At 41.7% G+C, this 22,145-nt stretch overlaps 2 protein-coding genes across 2 annotated transcripts; both read right to left on the bottom strand.

Moving 5' to 3' along the window:
* Positions 1 to 1,570: 1,570 nt before the first annotated feature.
* Positions 1,571 to 3,712, bottom strand: LOC139926643 (forkhead box C1-A). The gene has a single exon (XM_071918415.2). The coding sequence runs from the start codon at positions 3,462 to 3,464 to the stop codon at positions 2,055 to 2,057; it is 1,410 nt and encodes a 469-aa protein (XP_071774516.1). The 5' UTR covers positions 3,465 to 3,712; the 3' UTR covers positions 1,571 to 2,054.
* Positions 3,713 to 17,700: 13,988 nt separating this feature from the next.
* On the bottom strand, positions 17,701 to 22,145 carry foxf2b (forkhead box F2b). Its single transcript, XM_071918416.2, has 2 exons — positions 20,677 to 22,145; positions 17,701 to 18,386 (listed from the first exon to the last, which is right to left on the bottom strand). Exons 1-2 carry the CDS (start codon positions 21,650 to 21,652, stop codon positions 18,214 to 18,216), a joined length of 1,149 nt encoding a protein of 382 aa, XP_071774517.1. The 5' UTR covers positions 21,653 to 22,145; the 3' UTR covers positions 17,701 to 18,213.

Genomic DNA, 22,145 nt, shown 5'->3' with positions numbered 1-22,145 from the left:
GCTCGTCTGACTGAGCCGTCAGGCCGCAGAGCTGCAGCCTCCACCAGGCTACTGACGATATAATGCTCGTTGACGCAGCAAATAAACAAAACACTGTTTCTAAAACCATGTAGCTCACACTCAGTTAACAACCAGATTGCCCAACCTGTAAACACTCCTGCAGCTTCCCCAACACGTACACACACACATACAGAAGTTCACACTCATGGCCCAAATTCCAGAATTATTGTTGTTGTTATTATTATAGTTATTATTATTATAAATTATTATAAATTATTATTATTACTATTTTTATTATTATTATTGTTGCTGCTGTTGCTGTTGTTAACTTGTTTACATTGTTGCTACAAACTCTCATACACATTTTACAACATGTAACCTATTATTTAGTTATAACCTATAAGAGAATAATTAAATGACTCCTGATAATAACCTTTTCTAATTTTTTTGTCAGAAATAGGCCTTATCCAAAAGTTGTTTGCGCTTAATTTTGACGTTCATGACAATCTGAATATTGCCTGTGTTAGTCTTTTGGGGACTTGGAGGTTGGGAAACTTGCCTCACGTCATCAAGGAAGTAGTGAAATAAATAAACATCTGGCAACAGGAATATCTCAATCAAAGCCTGTAAATACACGTGGTCCCTCCACACAAAACGGGCCAGTGCTGCTCCAGTCCTGAGTCTGCGTGAGACAAAACGCAAACTAAGCGACACTACGGGTTTATCAGAGGCCATGGAGTTCATCATGGTGTCCTCGTGCACGGATAAGACTTATAGGATCTGGTTATGCACCAATCTGTATATTGAAGGCATCCAAAAACTGCAGCTGCATCTTATTGACAACCCCATTGTAAACATCAACTTATGGGAGTAGATGTAATTACTCAATCACACCCTGTAATGACTAATTTGTCATCAGTATTATGTGGTGCTGACTAGGCCTTCACTGAGGGCAAACCCCTTCTGAACACTGGGCCTAGATATTTACCGCCTGCATCTAGCCTACTATTGGAAATTCAGAATACACGCCTCAACGTGGAGGTTTCAGTTTGTAGATTGAAGTTAAAATAAAAAAAACCCATCTGTCACTCTTGATCATGAATCAGTTTTACCTCTCTCGCTTCAGTTTGATATTGAATGAGGCTGCTATTGAATTTGGCCTGTGGAGCGCAGAGGAGGCCGCAGACCCCCCTCGCACTTTTTAATGAAATATTCTTTCTTCAAAAAAATATGAGTCTTTCATTATAGGGTTAATTGATTACCACGTTACCTTAAGTGTTTTGTTTCACACATTATATAGGCCAGTGGAAGATATATGTGCTACGCCACGCAACGCCACTAAATGAAGACACAGGTAATGCAATACAGTCCCTGTGTATAGACCACGTTTAGTAAAAAGCATTGTTTTGCAATAGGAGACATGTAATGTCATGTACACGTCAAACCTTTTACACCTCAAACATAATTATACCTGGTTAGCCCTACCAATTTGAGAATGTTTCCTTCTTTTAGTATTATCACTAAGCAACCAACATCACTGCAACTAACAAGTGCTAATAAATCACTCAAATTAAAATCAAATAGACGGCACTTTATTAAACAAACAAAATGTAATGCCTTCAAAATATTTTTTTAACAAATAAGACAAAATGAATAGAATAAGTCAGTATAGGCTACAAGTTCCCCCTCTATTTCTATAAAAGAACTGGGACAATAAAAGGCAGCAAGAAAATTGGAAACACTTTCTAGTGTTTGGTCCTCAATATCCAACCACTCCCTTTTCCTAAAAAATAAATTACTATATAGGCTATAATTTACAGTTTATAGTCATAAAAGCTGGTATTTAAGCCATCTTTATAAACAATTCTCAAAGTGAGAGGGAAAAACTTACGTGTTTTTGGTGTTACACACGTCTCACACACCAGAGCAAAAAAGAATCTGTTATGTCCATTCGGGGTGTGAATAAAAGACCGTACAGACGATGTAAAAGTACAAAAAAATATAGGAAAATATATATTAAAGTTATTAATTTAAAAGACACATTTTTTCTGCTTTCAGAACTTGCTGCAGTCATAAACAAAAGCTCCTGAGGTGCGGTAGATGGACTGGCCGGAGGGGAAGGCCATCTGACAGCTATTATTCCCGTTGACCGGAGAACCGTTCAGCCCGATCCGCTGGGACTCAAACATCTCCCTCACCGAGTGGAAGTTCTGCTGCTGCGCCGGATAGCCCGGGCTCAGGTGGCTCAGGTCCCCGTACCAGGACGCGAGCCGGCCCTGGTGCGCGTGGTGGCCGTCCTGGCCCGCCTGGCTCAGGTTGCCGTGGCCGAGCGGAGACGTGGTGGTCGTGGTGATGGAGTAGTCGGGCAGAGTCTCGTCCACCGTGGTGGAGGGCGCCAGGTGGCCCCCCCTGTCCCCGGCGTACAGACTCATGGCTTGCATGTTGCAGTGATACGTCGCGTTGGAGTTCGTGGAGATGACGTTCTGGTTGCACGGCGCCGAGCTGTACGCGGAGGTCTGGTTGGGGGAATAGTTTAGCGACAGTGACGGGGTGATACCTGTCCGAGGGGACGCGATGAGAGGCGGGGAGAGCTCGGCCTGCGGCGACCCCCGCAGCGAGGTCATGATGTTATCCACGCTGAAGCCCTGCGCCGGGGCCTGGCCGTGGTGGTGATGCTCGGGTCCGTCCATGCTGAGCGACCGCGAGGAAGGCACGCTGTGCGGGCTGCCCGTGGACATGCTGCTGCTGCTGTCGGGGCTCTCGATCTTGGGCACGGTGCTCAGGGTCGGGGACGCGGCCTGCGGCGGGGTGGAGGTCCCGTTCTCCGTCTTTATATCCTGGATCCGCACCGGCTGCGAGCCCTGCACCGGCTGGTCCTGCTCGCGGCCTGGGGTGCGGGCGGAGGGGTCCTTGCCTTGCCTGTCCCGGTCATCTTTCTCCTTCTGCACGTCCTTCTTTTTGAACCTTCTCCGGCGCCGTAGGAAGCTGCCGTTCTCAAACATGTTGTAGGAGTCCGGGTCCAGAGTCCAGTAGCTGCCCTTGCCGGGCTTCTTGTCGTCCCGGGGCACTTTGACAAAGCACTCGTTGAGGGACAGATTGTGCCGTATGCTGTTCTGCCAGCCCTGCTTGTTGTCTCGATAGAAAGGGAATCTCTCCATAATAAACTGATAAATCCCGTTCAGGGTTACCTTTTTGTCCGGTGAATTCTGGATCGCCATGGTGATGAGAGCGATGTAGCTGTACGGCGGTTTGACCATGTCCTTAGGCTGGTGCTGGGGGGTGTATGGTCCATACGCCCGGGCCATGCTGGCCGGGTACTGGTCGTGGGCCGCGTGAGAGTACATGCTCATGGGCGCAGGCATCCCGGTGTATCCACCGCCGGCCCGGTAGTAGCTCTGGTCACTGCTGATGTACGGTACGACTCCCAAAGAGTTGGGGCTGGACACGGAGTAGCGCGCCTGCATCCTGCGCAATGCGTAAAACCTCTCCAAGCTGTTTCCCCCCAAGAAAACTTCAGACGTCGGTGTGTGCTACGCTTCCACGTTTCCTCTCCTTTCTCTATCGGCTGGAAGTCGCTTTTAAGCTACAGCTCGCCAGGGTAAATCGGAGAGGACGCAGACTGCTGCGGTGAACATTTGGGAAACTAAGTAGGCTAAGTAAGGCTGGAGCATGAGTCTCTACAGCATTTTTTCTACATTTTTCTGCCTGGCTGCTCCTCCCCGAATGTGTGCTCCACCATCCAATTGGAGGACGAAATGAACCTGTGGAAAAGCTGCATAGCAAAAAAAAAGTACCTCCCCCTCCTTTCTCTCTCTCTCTTTCTCCCTCTCCCTGTCTCCCTAGTTAAGTTCAGACATGGGATTATTATAATACTGCTAAGGGTGTGCCACTGTTATGCTCAAAAAGTGATTTAATGTTTCAAACGTTGCAATTTATTATTGTTATTTTTTTTATTAAGTTGTAAACTATAAAATACCATCTCGCTTGCCTATTTTGAAAACGAGAAAGTGATAATGGGTTGGCAGGCTGTATGGCCAGACTAAATTGGTCTGCCCTCTTCTTCATCTCTGAAATGTCAAAGGTTTGCGTAAATGTGAATATGTTCCAAAATAGCTCACCACAAATTCGCCAAGGACATAAAGTGCATTCTGTCATATTTGGGTGAAATCAGGGCCCAAACCTAGGCCCAATACAAAATTAACATGAGCACAAATGTATGTTATTAAAAATATTTGGTATCATTTAATCAGCTATTAGGCCCAAATAAGTGGAGGACATTCGATATTTCGGATTAGGAGCACCAAATGAACTAATGAGGCTCCACACTGGAGAACTATCATCAGCTGCGGTTCAACCTTTGAATAAACAAACAGAGGCACATGAAAGAGTGCGGATGCCTCCCTCTTGGTCCCCGACAGTGCCAGTGGGCGGTATGGGGAGACTAATTAAAGGTTAAATGAAGATCATTTGGCTGAGCCGGGTGAGAAAGCTTCCCTGGGTGTGAGAGGCTGCTGAGACCGAGGTGGGATTTTTGAAGCTGAGACCTAACAATTCCTCCAAATGTCATTCACACTGAACGGGTGCTAACAGCGCCATCAAAATCCCCCCAGACCTTTAGAGAGCATTAGGTTTTGTTATACTGCGTTCATTACTAGGCCTGTGTTTTAGGCCTCTTTAAATCACAATTTCAATGTAGATATTGATATTTCATTATAAACAGGGATGCAGTGGAGGGTGGAATAGAGTTTATCCAGCTTTTTAGGTTGACATAAATCTTTGTGATGTAAATTCATAATCAGGATATTCATATTCAGTATATGATCGTAATAATTTATGCTAAACTGAAGATATATGGCGATATAGGGGTAAATAAGGGGAAAAAACATCAAATAATGCTTTTCTGAAAATATAAATAATTGTTGTTCATATTGGTGATTGGTTGCTTTATGATGATCACCGACTGGAGGTCATAGTTTATCCACCTTTTTATTGTAGGCTATCACTGATAGGCCTAATAAATGTTCAGTAAACTTATTATGATGTACTTCTAAGTTTCACCGTTTTATTCATTCATTTAGATTTTAATACAATTTCTTGAGATGTTCACGCATTTACTTTAAATGTACTTAAACTGTAGACCTATGCAGAAAAAATCTTGCATATTTTGTGGTTGTAAAAGTTAAGGATTCTGTCCAAGAAATTGTTTCAGCAGAAGAAAATGCTTGTTTGTGAGTGTTTGTATTCTTTCAGGGTAATAAATGGAGCATACATATAAAATCTTTTCAACAGTTCTGCCTGCATGATTTAAAATGTCAAAAGGGGTTTTCCTGAAACATTTAACAAAGGCATGAACTGCTCTCTTACAGGAACAGAGAGGTTTCTGCTGTTTTTCTTCATATACTTTTAGAGTGTAGGCCCTAAGCCTGTTATATCAACAGGGATGTTGTTGTTGGTATAAAAAAAGGAAAAAAAAGGATAACGCTAACAAATGGGGAATGTCCTCACTGTACATTACGACCCGCAGCCACACACACACACACACACAAACACACACATACACACACACACACACACACACACACACACACACACACACACACACACACACACACACATAAGGCAGGTCCATTTCTCCTTTGGTTAATGTGCGCAGCAGTACTTAACCAAGTTTAACGAATCTATTTAGGCCCAAAATTCAACCACTACAATATCAAAAACGAAAGTTTTCACTACACGTGTATTTGGACACAACTGAGCCAAACAGCTCAGTAGATTAAAGTCCTTGTGGATTTGGCCTATCACAACAATACCATATTAAACCACAACGTTTTGGAGAGGGAATGAATGCAAACAACTATTTGGAAAAAGCACATGCAGTTTATTATTATTATTATTATTATTATTATTATTATTATTATTATTACTATTACTATTATTATTGCCACTGGCATATACATTTGTGCATATTGAATTAGTACGAATATAAGAAAACAACTAAACAACTATGTATGTGCAACTGTGTTTGGCGATTTTCATGCACACAGGAGACTCAATATGAACCAAATACACATAAGAGGTAGGCTACAACCCGATCCCTCCTTTGTCTTGCACGCGAAGAAAAGCGACGTGATTGCCACATCTAATACCCCCCCCCCCCCCCCCAGTTAGCACAGTATCTCCCCTCCTCTCTGAAGACGTCCCTGTAAAGTCCCTGTAACAGTTACCGTAGGTCATCCCCTATGTCGTCTCTATTAGTTTGGTACCGGGCCATCTGACCACCACCAGACCAAAAATGTTTCCAGTATTCAGGAAAGAAGCAGGCATGTCTACAGGAAATGTCCCTCTATCTTCTGGAATTGAAAGTCCCTAATGAAAAACATCTACAGTAATCCTATAATATATTTTTTTAGAAGGACACTATCCAAAAATCACAGCGAAACTATAAGTCCCTATAGAGATATTTTAGGACTATACTGAATTGTTATGCTTGTTAAAGATGGATGCTTAAGATGAGTACAATTAATTGGAATTATTTTGGAGAACTTTTAAACACAGAAATGGCTCCAGAGAACAAGGTAGGATACTTCTTTAGGGGAGCCCTGCGCGGCCTACGGAGAGCCTAAAGAGATTCAGAAGCTCTTTTGATGTAGATTTTGAGACTTTTCTCTCCTCAATAGATGACACACTAGCGCCCCCCAAAGGCCAGTACGTACAAGTGCACTTGATGGGAGCAGGTTATCAGGAGTCTGCCAGTGTGCCATGTGTGTGTGTGTGTGTGTGTGGGTGTGTACTCTGTTGACTATACATCTCCACTGCATCTTGTTTCAGACTTGAAACTCACCAAGTTCTGCAGTCAGCTGGCAGTGACAGGTTGGGTGATTTGGTAGAAAAGTAAAAAAATAAATAAATATATATATTCTTATTGTCTGCAATGTAAAACAACTAGCTACTGTTTCTCGTTTTCATTTCTAGCTATCATCATCATCATCGTCATCATCATCATCATCATCATCATCATCATCATCATCTCTTCTTTGCTGTGGTGTGCTGGGGAGGCGGCATCAACGAAGGGGAAGCCAACAGACTGAACAAGCTGGTGAAGAAGGCTGGCTCTGCTGTTGGAGTCAAACTGGACAGTCTGGAGGCAGTGGCAGCCCCTTCCCTCATCCACACTAATGACTGAACTCCTGATTATGTATATATACAGAATATGTAAGAATACGCATTTATTATTATATAGTCTCTATATTATGTACATTACCTCTATTGTTTTATCTTAGCACCTCTTCTTTTTTATTATCTTATTGTACTTACTGTACTTGTTTTCCTTGGTAGCTACTGTCTGCCAGTTGCTGCTGTGGCACCTGAATTTCCCCAAGGGGATTAATAAAGTGCTATCTTATCTTATCTTATCTGATCTTATCTTATCTTATCTTATCATCATCATATCTAGCCCCAGCTCCCCATGTAAACCTCTTACTGTATTCATTCAAACTGTTATATTCTGGTAGCATTTGTATTGAATTACCAAACTTTTGTAGTGAAACCTGAACTGTGTGTGTGTGTGTGTGTGTGTGTGTGTGTGTGTGTGTGTGTGTCTGTGTGTGTCTGTGTGTGTGTGTGTGTGTGACGGCAGACGGAATCCGTAGCCTATTGATATAGTACCATAGCGCCATCTACTGGCACGTTGATGCACGTGCACTATCATCAGCAGCAAGTCGAGAATAAACCAAGCCCGAGTACGTGCAGATATTACCGCACAACTCCGCAGGGAACTCTCGCTGTAATTCAGTTTTCAAATTTAAAATAATACAGCTTTTTATCGGTTTCGTTCCATCGGTTTTTAGTCTTGTGTTACTTTAAACAAAGCCGCCCTCCTTTCTGGGGTTGGATATGAATTTTCTGCGGGCACTTCCACCTCACTCTGTCATCAACAGTGTTTATATTAAGTGCTTAATTAAACACAGAAGAATTCCAAAATACTCAAAACACCCAGGACCTCAAACCCACGCATAAACCCGAAGAGCATAGAGGGATTGGTTTTCAAATAAATAACTGCCAATCACCCATGTGCAAAACATTTATCTTGTATTGAGTGCGCCGGCTGGGTCTGGTTTGAAGAGGGAGCTTCTCTGGCCCGGAAAGCTGCGCTCAAGGCCACGGAGGCTCCACATACACAACAGCGGAGGGTTTGGAAGAGTTGGACAGATAGGACCGGACAACGAACAACATGAAATATGTGGCAGTTTTTCCATGTGATTGGTGGAGGCTGTAGAGCAGCGGTTCTCAAACGTTTTCATGTCAAGGACCCCCAAATATATTCACACATTAGGCCACGGACACCCATTGGATACGATTGTCTCCGAAAGGCCCCAATAAAGAAAGATTTTGTTGTTGTTGATTTAATAGACCTACTGCTGCATAATTGTCCTGTGTGAGAATAACCACGCAGTATTTAATTACTGTCTTTGGGTTAGATGAAAATTGAGCAGTGGGAGGTTTATTTGTCTCTGTCGAAATTCAATAACTCTGTAAAAGTGGCTATAAAATAATCACATCATCTTCATGTTAGGCCCATACAGTCATTTAGGCTATATTTGCCCCAAATTAAAATCATTTAGCCTATAAACTGTTTTTACAACAGTTTGTTTTGTATTTGTAGAATACCTTCCACTTCACATTTACTGTTAGAAACTACAAGATATTAGGCCTCGCAGCGTTGTCAGCAGATCTTGCAGGTTTTTGTCTAATGGAGTGGAGACTTTTTTTTTTTTCCCAGTTTCATGTCTTGCAAAACAAGTGGAAAAGGAGGACGTTCAGCTCTAACATAAAAATGTTCAAGATGTTCAATGATGGAAAATGTTCGGCTAATGAGAGTGGTAGGCCTATTTGGAGATAAAAGTTTATATCACCTTAATATCCTTTGGTTTTGTTTTCCCTGTCATTGCAAAAAAAGTTCTACCAACACATTGCGCCCTTTTTCATAAAAAAGAAATAGGCTATATGATTCCTAAGGGCTACTGTCAATAAAGGTGTAATATATAATATATAGGACTATTGCTGTAATTTTTAGGGTTAGGGTCTGACCTATTTACAGTAAATCAGTTGAGAAGGATTTCTTTAATTCTGACAGAATTAAAACATCAAAATGCTTCTAAAACGTCACTTGGGCATTGCAGCATGTGTGTGCCAGCTCTCCAATGATTGGCTCAGCTGTGTTAGGGGCAAACCCACCTAAACACAATTTACCCACTTCTTTATTTATCGTATACCCGCCTTTACCCACATTTTAAATTGATCACTTCATCACTGCTGTACATGCCACAAGAAAACCCAATGAGCTGCAGAAAGATGAAGCAGAAGGGTGGATCTTATCCTTTATTGTATCAAGCTCTGGTCATGTAAACACGGCTATGACACTGGCCATGTAAACACCTTTTTATTTAAAAAATTCTGCTATGTTAGTCGTGTTGTTGGAGAATTGATTGGACAGGCAAACTGCACCCTTTGGGTTTTCTGAGTTGGGATATTTATATACCTCGACATGTTAAGGTTTACAGCTAATATCTTTGTTTATATCCAGCCTTCAGCCTCCAGCCTCAGCCTGGGATGAACCAAAGTTGAATGGGAACAACCAACATGCCATGAGAGCAATGTGACTGCAGTTTGCTGCAGGAGGGAAATGATTGACGTTGCTTGCCTTGTAGAATGTAGGAGAAGATGACAACCTATTTTAATCACTAATAGCAGGTTGCATGCTTGCATAAATATCAACAGATTTTCCTTCTTCTATGCACTATGTATATAAATATACAGTAGTCAAAGTGGTTTGCATTTAGAAGTACAGATAAAGTAACTTAAAGTCCCTATTTCTTTCCTTTTCAGCTCTAAATTATTCTGTTGTAATCTAATCTGTAACAGTTACAAAACATACGTTTTCTCCAAGTAAGCCTGTATAATAGTAATATAATAATAACAATATGAATACTACTAATAATATTAATAATAGTAATATTAATCATCATCATCATCATCATCATCATCATCATCACCATCATTATCATCATCATCATATCTAGCTCCTACCCCCTCCCATCACACCCCATTACCCTCTTACTGTATTCATTCAAAATTAACATTATATTCTGAATGAACATTATATTCTGGTGGTATAGCCTATGCATTGAATTACCAAACATTTGTAATGACCCTTGAACTGCATGTGTGCATGCGTTTATGTGTATGTGTGCATGGGTGTGCATGTGTGTGTGTCTGTGTTTGTGTACAAGCGTGTGTGTGTTTTTCATCCTCCTCCCTGTGTGAATTACATTTCTCATATTCCACACAGACATGAGAGAGGATCCAATTAAAAAAAAGTTTAAACACTGTCATTCATCTGGAAAATGTTACAGCATTCCAAATGAAGGCAGTGCAGCTGAGATTCATTTAGTTTTGCTTATTATAGTTTCTTTTGTGATTCCTTTGAGTCAAACTTCACAACAAACGTTCAAATTGCAAAACCCGCAATGCAAAGAGCCAAGAACTGACTTGTAGATATCTTACCTAAAAACACAAAATGCTTACATGCAAAATGTACATGTCAACAGGCTCACTTCTCAGAATACATTCAAGTTGTTATTTTGTGTTGGCCGGTGACCTCTATCAAGTTTATCATTGCAACCACATTGGTGAAGGTTTTTGCAATGGCCAAACTTATGACTTCTGAACCCACAATTGTCCACATGAGAGGCTGATGCTTTACCTAGTGAGCTAAACTCCTGTTATGGGGTTTTTGAGGAGAAACTAACTAAACGGAGAAGTAGTGTGATACTGCAGCCTACTGACAGTGCTAATGACTATAGATGAAGAGTCAGTAACTATAAAGTTGTACGTCATTAACGAATAAATCAATACTAAATCACATGGGCCAGAAAACTGCTGCTGCACTCCTGGATTGAAACTTCTGGCCAAACCCCAATCAGTGATGCCAATCGGGTATTTTGCCATTGACAGATGATTTCAAACACCTGCTTTGAGTTTTCTGCACAGTTGATTTACTTTCATGAAACTTCAAAAGTTCCCACTGTGTCTGGGACCTGAACTCACAACCTTGTGCTCCAAAAACCTGAGCTTAACCACTCTGCCAGCTTGCACCTTGGTGTTCAGCGTGGGGAAACAAAACAAAGAGACAAGTGATAGATCATAGGTTATAGTCCAACCCATATTGAAAGCCTCAGAAAGAATATTATAACTGTACTAGTGCCCCACATTAATCAATTTACACATGGCTTTACGGACATCATCTTGAGAGTCCAGACATCATTTAGCTCTAGTTTCATGAAGATTGACCAAACTATCTTGAACATATCACATTGTCAATTTATCAAACTATTTGTGGCTGTACATTTCCATCTACCCTATGCTCAGTTTTCAAAATATTAACATTTGTTAATGATTTTTTATGAATTTTTGAAGTTTTGACTTTTGACTTTGAATATCTGTGAAGATTTGGTTATTATGCAATAAGCCACAATTTAGTGTTAAGGCATGTTTCGTAAAAAATGTATTGGTCGATAAAATCCAAACCATTTGGCCTATCAATAACCTTTATACAGCTTTGAAAGAGGACAGTCCCAAGATTGTCCGCACCAAGTTTTGTGTGAATCGGCCTAAGAGGAGCTGCGAAAAAAGTGTTTCTTAAATAATTCAAAATGGCTGAAAATCCAATGGTGGACATTGAAAGTGATATATGGGTTGGACTCAGCACCTTCCACAGAATCTATGGACACAAGAATTTTCTCTCTACTACATGCGGTTCAAAAGTTATTGGCCAAAACGTAAAGTTGCTTGTTATAGCACCACTATCTGGTCAATGTGTGTGGGCTGCCTTGCCTGAGTAGTTGGGGGCCATAGGAGCCCACCTGCCAAATATGGTTGCTGTAGGACTTACAGTTTCTGAGCTGCAGGCACTTTTAGTGGAGAGAAAGAAAGAAAGAAAGAAAGAAAGAAAGAAAGAAAGAAAGAAGAACTCCAGCAAATATAATAGGGTTCCATCACTACCTGCTTGGACCCCTAAATATGGTCTAATAATAACCACACATAGAAAAAGGGACACATAGAGACTATCCATATACTATCAGTAATAAGTGTTTACTGGTAACCGTTTCATAAATCAAAGCTTTAGAAGAGTTTTGATTTTAAACAATTTTTGATCCTTTCAGTGTCCATTAATCCCCTTTGACTAGACAAGGTCTAATTCCTACTGCGTAACATGAAATACACATGGCAGCTGTTCCAGTGATCTAACATACTAAACGATTCAGTAAAGCATTGAACCAATGAACAAGTTGATCTTTTCTCATACCACACTGATAAACCAATGCTACAATTTCACAAAAGAAAAATACATCAGGGTTCAAACAACTAAACAGCACTGTTGAAATGAAATATGGTGTATACTGTATGTCGAGCACATAAAGAGCATACAAACATCAGAAACAGTCCCTGAGCTGTTCATTCACAGAGTAAGACAAGAGCACTTACAAAAGTTATCCCAGGTAGCAGTGATTTAAAAGTATGGCTGTTGAATAAAACCATGGGTTAAAAAATATATATAATTTCAGTCAAACATTTACATTTTAAGACCAATGTAGAGACAACATCAATAAAAATGACAAAAATAGAAAGCAGATTCACTCCATAAGATCAGAGTGGAAACATTCTGAATAAACCACATCAAACTGATGAAGACAAAAACAATCCTAATGCAACAATCCTAAACATCCTTGATGCATTTTGGAATATTCACTTACTCTGAAGTTCTGACCTTTAGTGCTCTGTTGGCAAGGTTGTCACAAAAGCACAGCATAATCAGATGAACATTTTGAATGTTTTTACTGGGCACCAGGCAAACAAGGTGTGGTGGGATGTTGCCTCTGCTTGTGGGAACCCTTAGCTGTGATTCATCTCCAACAGCTCCTGCAGCAGGTCGTCCTCTATATCGGTGTGCAGGACTAGATGGTCGTGGAGGCGCTCCTGCAAGTCGCCCACTGCCGAGGTGGAGGCGGCAGCGCTGGAGGCGGGAGCTACGGGGGATGCAGCCAAACTGGGCCTCCGGGGCCTCTTCTGCAGTGGCTCCTCTGGGACTGTGGAGGCGCTGTTGAGGGGTGTGACCTACGTCTGCAGCAATTGCTCTTCTGCCTTCCTCTTCACCTGAGCTGCAGGCTTCATCACAGAGGGCTTCACATTCAGACTGAAAGGAAGCAAATTAATAATGGCATGTAATGGAGGGACACGTACATGGCTGTCCATAACTGAGTTAGGCACTTCATTGAATAAAGCATGGTCTTCCTTCCTGGTTTGTTGATGTTCAGTCTTGTTTCCTCCAGTTGGACTGTATGAATGTATGAAACAAGTTGTAAAATACACTCTGCTCTTTGTGCCGTCACTCAGCTCCTTTGCTAGCCTGGCGTCTTCGGCACTCTTCGAATTTGCATGGCGATTCCTAATGAATCACCATGCAAATTCGAAGAGTGCTGAAGACTGCGATTCATAAGGGCTGGACACCAGGCTACTCCTTTGCAGCATAGTGACCCAAAACAATGAAATAATTCAGAGACTCTTGGAAAAACAACAGACAAAACTTAATATCAAAAACACAAGTTTTGGTCATAGTAGCCTTTGTCAGGGTTACAGAACAAGTTTCTGTTATAGTAGCCGTTGTCAGGGTTACAGAACAAGTTTCTGTTATAGTAGCCTTTGTCAGGGTTACAGAACAAGTTTCTGTTATAGTAGCCTTTGTCAGGGTTACAGAACTGAATGCATGGTCATCAGTAAATATATTCCATGACACCAAAGATGGCCACTTCAAGACCCAAGGATCCCCACAAAGGCCAAAGAAGCTGGTTTTAAAGCCATAAATCAATCAAAAACACTCCTCAGGAAACTGAAAAGGGTTGTCAGAGGACAGACATTTGTGCACAAATACAAAGGACACAGTTGGCAATTGGCAATTTCCACAGATGTACACCATAATGAGATCAATGGCAGAACCCGACAAAAATATGCTCTCAACAATGGCTTAAAACTGTTCAGGCCAAACTGAGGAATTTGATTATTATAGAGGTCCAGGTCAGCGGAGGGCCCCATTGTCACTGCCCTGTATAAACAACCCATATTTATGCATTTCAAGTATTTAATTCAAAACAACCAATTTGCAATACGTAAGAGCAAAGACCTGAGGTGTCTATAGTAGTATAATAGTATAAAAACTTGGTAAGAGCATCATGAGTTTGATTTCTATAATCTGTTTCAACTTCAATAAATCATTCCATACAAATTCAGAAAACAGAATTTAAATTCAGTCGTCTGGTGGAACAAATCTCATCACTTTCAATCCAAGTCATTTACACAAACACAAAATCTTTTCTCAAGACTTTAGAAACCTTTTCAAGTCATCAAAGTACAAGTCAAGTCAAGTCTCAAGTCTTCTCTTCATGCATCAAGTCAAGTCTCAAGCTATTAAAATTGTGACTCAAGTCTGGCTCGAGTCCTTACAAAGTACAACACAAAACGTACATATGTGTGACATAGAAAGACAACATAGGATTCCATACTTGTAAAAGTATATAATTAAAAAGACAAAAAAGTTATGCAGGGGATGGAAATTACTTATAGGGTGCATCCCAAAGCTCCAAAAATCACTCCTCCTTTCCTCCTCTACCTTTCTCCTTTCCTCCTCTACCTTCTTTCCTCCTCTACCTCCTCATTTCCTCCTCTACCTTCTTTCCTCCTCTACCTTCCTCCTCCTCTACCTCCTTTCCTCCTCTGCCTCCTCCTTTCCTCCTCTACCTCCACCTTTCCTCCTCTACCTCCACCTTTCCACGATGTTGCTTGCTGTCCCAATAGTGGAGGAGACAAGAGAAGCTGCTCCTGAAGTCTCCTTCGGTGGAGGATGCACAGGAGTATCCTACCCAGGAAGGCTGACCTCACTGAGCACGCCCACAATATGACATGATTGACAAAACTTGAAAAAAGAATGGCTGATAACCAGCTCATAAATGTGAGTACAACAGTTAACATAACTGACAGTTAACATTACAGTCAGTGCTATTTTCTAACTTGCAAGTTAGTCACTAGTTAAGGTCAGCAGCTTCAGGTTAATTCTGCAAATCCTTACATGTAAAATTGTACAACCAACAGTCAATAAACTGAACACACATATAATACATACATTACAGTGATCTGGTATTGTACTGTGCACAATGGGAAATCTGTGAATAACTATTTTTGTGGAATTTAGTGTTTTTGTATCATAATCTTTGACAGCTTGACAACTATGCAGTCAGCTGCATAGAAAATGACAGTAATGTGACAGTATTTTATAGTAGACTACTGTATCAGACTCAATATAGTACAAGGTAAAGGAACACACTTTCAGGGTACACTGTCATATATTTTTCCTGTCTTGGCTGTAAGCAATGATAAAGGGAACTTTCATTTTGGTGACATTGATTGTATTCATTGATGGACTGAAACAGGAGTTAAACATTTTGAGTGAGTTCGGGGCTTTTGCAGCTGAAATATAGTGTTGTGCTGCACAGTGTATAAACTGTGAATTTGCAGTTTTGAGAATGTTGACAGTGATTCAGAAAATGTGTTTTAAGCAATTGAGAAAAACTGCAGTATTTTAACTTTTGGTTTCTTTGGTCACTGTAATGTAGTGTACGGTATGAGTTTCTGTTGTGCTGCTATAGAAATGGTACCATGTATCACTGTCTCAGCCATGTAGCTCACTGTCGACCACTAGATGGAGCTATACTCCTGTATATTGAAAGTCCAGCCGCCCTCAAAGATCCTCCAACATGGAAAACCCAGCAGCAGTAATCTTTGTACCTTTTCATCATAGTGGACTGCATTAAGGAAATTAGAAAGGACTTTGTAGTCTTCTCAAACACGTTTTTCCTTTTAATATGTGATTGCTGATGCATTCCTTCCCTCCCTCTCCGTTCCAGATATGGAACATGGACATTCCCAAGTCCAGATGATATTGTTGTACCCCACAGTCCGCACAGCACCAGAGGAAGGGCACTTCAGTGAGACCAGCATGATTCATTTGTTCCCACCCATTGCGTAAAGCAGTGTTTTCCAGAGACTCATTCAGGATGCAAAGTTTGGTCTCAAGATCAAAAAGGGTCATCAAATTATTTGGGTGAAATGTCAGATGTTTTTTGACTGGAAAGTTCACATTTTGTTAAATACCATGTATGATATGCTGCCAGATCCTTCCCAACTCCCTGTAATATGAGATAGGATGAATACTGGTTAGTAGGCTAGTAGTGTAACAGCTTAACACTGGATGCGTTTTGCTTGACCTGCTTGGCCCATACAATCAGTTTTAGGCTTCATGAGAAAATATATTTTGAAAGTAGAAAACCATTGTGTAGTGTACCATTACAACAAGTAAGAGATATTAAACAGCCATTCAAAATGCTTTGTGAGACATTTAGGGCATTTTAGACACTGAACACTCAGTGATAACTCAACAGAAAGCAATAGAAGAACCTGTGATGATGTCAGTGGTTTAATACGAGTTGCTTCTGCCAAATTCTATCTATACAAGTATGGTAGTCATGAAGGATGCTGCGTTTGATTCATGACCAAAAGCTATGCAGACAAAAATTGGAGTAGCACAAGTGCGACCGCCCAAGTCTGCTTTCTGTTTGTCAGACGGGGCAGCTCTCTGTGAGCATGATCTGTTTACCGCACTCTAAAAATACCATGTTGTTGCATTTCCATAAATGCGCCCCTCTCGTTTCATTTGTTTATGTGACTTCTTCAAATGTTGGCAACCCTTGATATCCACATGGAAGGGAGCTGCCTAAGGACGCAAAACACTTTCAGCTGTATAGGCAGGCTGGAGGTGGCCATGAAACATGCAAAATGGGGAAATATACTGAAATATTTGAAGTGACAACACTGAATAGGCCGATCTATTAGTAAATCTATTTACATTATTATCTACCTTTCAGAGGACATTGGTCTTTTGAGCCACACACCTCATTTCATCAGTGTACTGCTGTTCCTGCTTTAAGGATATTGGCCTGTGTAGTTCTTATTCTGGACTGGACTCGTGCATATTGCTTTACTGTACAATGGACGCAGGTCAGTGCAGAAGTAACCGTAACCCTGTAACACTGTGCTCTTCTACATACTCCTTAACAATCATTTCCCCTCAGTATAACAGCAGCTGACACACCCAAACAGAAATTTGTTATAAACCATTTCACAATAAAATCACTCTAATGATGATTATCCTGTCTCAATCAGAAATATCATTAAAAGCACATCACTTGGTATTGGCACTGTATATGTATGACAAAAGGTTTGTTTCACTGATAGATAATATGCAAAACAACTATTTTGGAGCCAGCTATTGAACATTTAAAATCTAGTTTGTCATATGTATTTTTCTTTGAATGCCGTTATTAAATGTTGGCAATGTGTCACTAATTTTAGAGAATAATAGTAGTCTAATACTAAATCCTGACCCTAGTGGGTCATATTGCTAGAAAGCAATATGCAATATATAATGGGAACATTGTTTATTATGCAGTCCAAAAATCACTTCCTTTTAAAGCCATTTAAATGACTTTTCCATGATATAAATGTGCATAGAAAGAAGCTAGAAGGCTGGGTGTATAGCCTAAAATATATCAGCTTTATTGAAACCTTTTACAAGACAAAATTGGGCAAACGTCAAAGGGATTATACAATAAGTGCAAAGTTTGTTGCAGTTCATGTTAGCCTAAAGCATTGTGTGTGTAGTTACTCTAATAGGATAGAACATAGTTATATAGAATATATTTGTTTGCACGTGTTATAAGAGCAAACACATCAAAGTCGTGTTTTTGAAACTTCTTTTGAAGAAGAAAACGCTTGTCAGGGAACATTTAGGCAAAGTGGTTTTGTAGGCCTCTGGGGTTTCTTCATTCATTTCCTTCAATGCATAGTTTCTCAGTCCAACCAAACGCTACTTTGGCTGCGGGAGGCAAACATGTGAAAGCTAATACCGCATTACATCCTGGTATGAATCTTCCAACAAATTGTCCGATTGTTTGTTTTCATCGATAAGCGGACGGACACGCAGTTACATTGTTACCGTCGACTTAAAGTTTTCTCTCAATGTCCACATTCACTGCGCCGGGGCAGAGCTCACATCACGCAGGGTTTGATGTCCTGACAGACGCTCTGGTGATGGTGATGGTGGTGATGGTGATAGTAGGACCCGCCAGCCGAGGGGTGGAAGGAGGAGATGCCGTTAAAGTTCAACACAAAATCCTTCCTGTCGCACACGGAGGAATGGCTCTGATAACGTGGAATTCCCACTAAATGGACAAGAGAGAAGAAATTGAGAATGGTTAAAAAAAAAACGAAGTTAATACAATCAAGATTAGCCTATTACCTTAGGACTAAATGTTAATTATGGTATATATGGAAAATAATTTTCTTTTAATATTATTTATATTATTATTCTCCAAGAAAGGCAATTTGCTGAAAATGTAAGTCTAGTTTTGGCGGTCTACTGTTGCAGCCTATATAGTACGTATCTGTTTGTATGTAGGCCTGCTGGACTCTGTATTAACAAGAAATCAGTGTTTTATATGGCAAATGTTTCAAAGTGTTTACTGAGCATAGTGAGCAAACTGCAAACTTTTTTATTCTCTTTAACTGCAAACTTTTTTTATTCTCTTTAACCTTGAATTTGAATCTGAATTTGAATTTGTAAACAAGTAAAACAATTAAGACAATTGTTTCAAGAAGGCTACAAAAAAAAGGTAGCCTTGACCCTGTCCCGTTTCCCTACTTGAATATTTTGAAACTAATAAATATGGTTTACTGTTGCGGAAGGGCAAAGCATTATAGGCCTATAAAAACAACAACTCCAAAGGAAAGCTGCCCCAGGCCTATCTTACCCCTTTTCATATTAGTTCAGCCAGTTATAGAAATTGATGACAGTTTTTTTTCTGTTTGCATAAGCCACTACAGGAGAAATATCTTTAATAATTTTTTGACATTTGCCCTACATGCACCTTCCACAAGCGTGTGGTCTGTTAAGTTGACACAGCGCAATAATGCCCGCTTTGTGTGTATGTGTGTGTGTGTGTGTGTGTGTGTGTGTGTGTGTGTGTGTGTGTGTGTGTGTGTGTGTGTGTGTGTGCCCCATTTAATTTAAATTCAAAAATGCGCAGTAGGCCTATTTTTATCTGCTTTTCATCCATTTAACACAGCTCTTTCTACGGATTAACAGACAATAGCAACACGTTGTATAATTGAATATTGCTGAAGAGCAGGAGAATATTTTAAATCACATTCAGTGACAGTCAAATGTCTGATAAATAAGCCTGTCTTCCAGACACAGAAAAATAAATGGGCAGCACCAGGCTCGTCAAGGTCATAAGGACTCCAGATGTGACTGTGTTTTTCAGAGAAAGACTACGGGCTTTATCCTCCAGGGCCACAGCTCACCGCCCTGCGCCCGTTTTCACAGACAACACAGGTTCTGACTGACAGTAGGCTAGTTTCTCTGCATGTGCAGTCCCACACATTTTGTCCTCTAAACAGGCTGAAGACGCCGCGTAAAGTTTAACACGGCCTTCCGTCTCTTGTGGATACTCGGTGGTTGAAATCCTCCTCAGTGTGGTCCGACCCGCACAGTCTTTGTTTAGTTAACCTCCAAGACCCCTTTGGGCTTCAGCATGGGTTATTCGCCTCGGAGAAATCCCTAGACTTTAGTAAAGCCTCAGTGTGTTATGTTAAACTAAATGAGCATGAACCGGGAAGGTGAATTAAAGCGATCAAAAAAACTAGTGTTCATGTGTAATTCTAGCTTTCTAACTTTGTTAATTAGGCACATATCCTATAGCCTACAGCATGATATAAACTTGCCTCCATTGGATCTCATCTGGAATTTAACTGTTTTCTCATCGTGCAGACTTGAAATGGAAATATATTGCGCACAAATCACTAATTCAAGCCCATCTCCTATTGATGAAGGACAAATATTTGTGTCTGGCGTTTATTTTATTGAATAAGTTTAGGCCAATGTATGGGCTTACACGATGTGTTTATATATCATTTATGTTGTCATTTATTTAAAAAAGTGAGTCAAATCGTTCTGGAAATGTTTGGCCACGTTTAAGTGTCAATGTTAGTCTACACTTAGAAATATTAAGAAGAAAAATAAAACTAAATTAAAGCACACAACCGTCACCTAAAAAGCTGATTTGTTTTTGTAAATCTCCATGCATGAATTGTAGCCATCCCTTTGACATTATTTATCCTTTCTGAATAAGAAAGAAAATCCATAATTTTAGACATGGAGGATATTTTATAAATTCGTTGAATGTAAAGATTTGACAACTAATTGAATTTTCAGTCCATTAAAACAATGATTGTTGCAGGCCATTGGCGCAGACTAAAACAACTGCATTGATTGCTTTATTGCAGTTTAGGCCTGTGTGGCAGATGGGCTGGAAATAGAGAGGATTATTAATATGCATCTTTGATTATAACCCCATGAGATATTAGATGAGGGTTAAATGTGTTATTGCTGTCCATAATCCCCAGCATGATCCACCATATATACAGTATGTATTTGAATTTGAAATGATTTACCTGATATGTCGGAAGTGTGGGTGTCCCTGCCGTTCTGGTGAAGGTAGCTCTGCTCCAGGGAGTAAGGCGACATGCCAGAGTGTAAACCAGAGGATGCGGGGCTGCTGGAGGCTAGAGGCTGCTGTTTGATGTAGGGGGACCCGCCGGAGGACGCCCAGTGTGCGGATGTGCTAGCGTACGGGGAGTGGCCGTCCAGCGCGCTGGCCATGGCTGGAGAGGACGGCACGGGACTACTGCTGCTGTCCGGTCCATACTCTCCGTTGGACGGTACGGGACAGCTCGCCATGTATGTGGATCCGGGGCTCGGAGACATGTGGGGTACGTGGTGGCCGCCGCTCAACCCGTCGTACCCCCCGGCCATTGAGTTGCTCATCATGTCCAAGTTGTAGCTATTGCTGTGACAAGCGAGGGTCGCGGATGGCGCTTGGAAGTCGAAACTCTGCGGTAGAATGGAGGTGCCGAAGCCTATGCCGTTCATCATCCGATACATGGGCTTCAGGGCTTGACATTTTCTTCTAAACCCCCTGGGTCTGCGACGAAACGAGCCTTCCTCGAACATGAACTCACTTGCCGGATCAATGGTCCAGTAGTGGCCTTTCCCCGGCCGGCCCAGCCCTTTGGGCAGCTTGATGAAGCACTCATTAAGCGAAAGGTTATGCCGGACTGAGTTCTTCCAGCCCTGGTAGGAGCCCCTGAAGAAGGGGAATCGAGCCTGGAGGAACTGGTAGATCTCACTCAGCGTCAGCCGTTTGGTGGGAGAGCTCTGTATTGCCATAACGATGAGAGCGATGTAGGAGTACGGTGGCTTCTCCGGTCGTCTTAAACCTGAGGTCGTCTTTTTTCCCTTGACCGCGGTAGACGAGCTTTCTGTGGCGGCTTGTGGGCTCAGCATGGCGGGGTGCAGGACGCCGGACGCCGGGCTGGATCTCAGAGGAGGCGGAGGGTCCAGCTGTTGCTGAGGGGTCTCGGTCGTCATGTCAGCTCTGACGCACGACTGGCGTAGAGAGAGAGAGAGAGAGAGGGAGGGAGAAAAAAAATGGGCTGTGAGATGTATGAAAAGAGGAAAAAATGTTACGATCCGGTGGTCAGTGTCCCTTCAACGTCCTTTGTGTGCTACACCGCCAGTGGTCCTCAGAATCCCAGCGCAAAATGGAGTGAAACCTGTCTCCCGTTACGCACGACTCTCCCGTTACGCACGACTCTCTCTTTACGCATGGAGAACGCACGCCGAGTACGCACTGTCAGAGAGAGGAAGAGAGTGTGGGGGGGAGCTGTCTATCCACTGGAGACTCAGTGTCCAGGGCTTTAGCTCGACACAGGGGCTCCAGTGGGTGTCACAGTGGCGCTGAGTGCTGCTCTGTGGCGCGCCGGGTGGCCATCGCCCGCCTTAATAATCCCTAAAGTGAAGGAAACTTCGAAAACCCCTCGACTTAGTGCGCGCAACAGTCCAGCCAAACAAAGCTCGACCA

The sequence above is a fragment of the Centroberyx gerrardi genome, chromosome 9 (genome assembly GCF_048128805.1).
Source record: "Centroberyx gerrardi isolate f3 chromosome 9, fCenGer3.hap1.cur.20231027, whole genome shotgun sequence".
NCBI classification, from domain to species: Eukaryota; Metazoa; Chordata; class Actinopteri; order Beryciformes; family Berycidae; genus Centroberyx; species Centroberyx gerrardi.
Note: the sequence above shows the minus strand (reverse complement) of the source record. Positions and strands in the feature narration are given on the sequence as shown.

Bases quoted from the DNA above. Each gene is read 5' to 3' on its own strand.
- LOC139926643 (XM_071918415.2), bottom strand. From the start codon at position 3,464: ATGCAGGCGCGCTACTCCGTGTCCAGCCCCAACTCTTTGGGAGTCGTA.
- foxf2b (XM_071918416.2), bottom strand. From the start codon at position 21,652: ATGACGACCGAGACCCCTCAGCAACAGCTGGACCCTCCGCCTCCTCTG. The intron at 18,387-20,676 runs GTAAATCATTTC...TTGTCCATTTAG, and splicing joins CCACACTTCCGACATATCAG to TGGGAATTCCACGTTATCAG.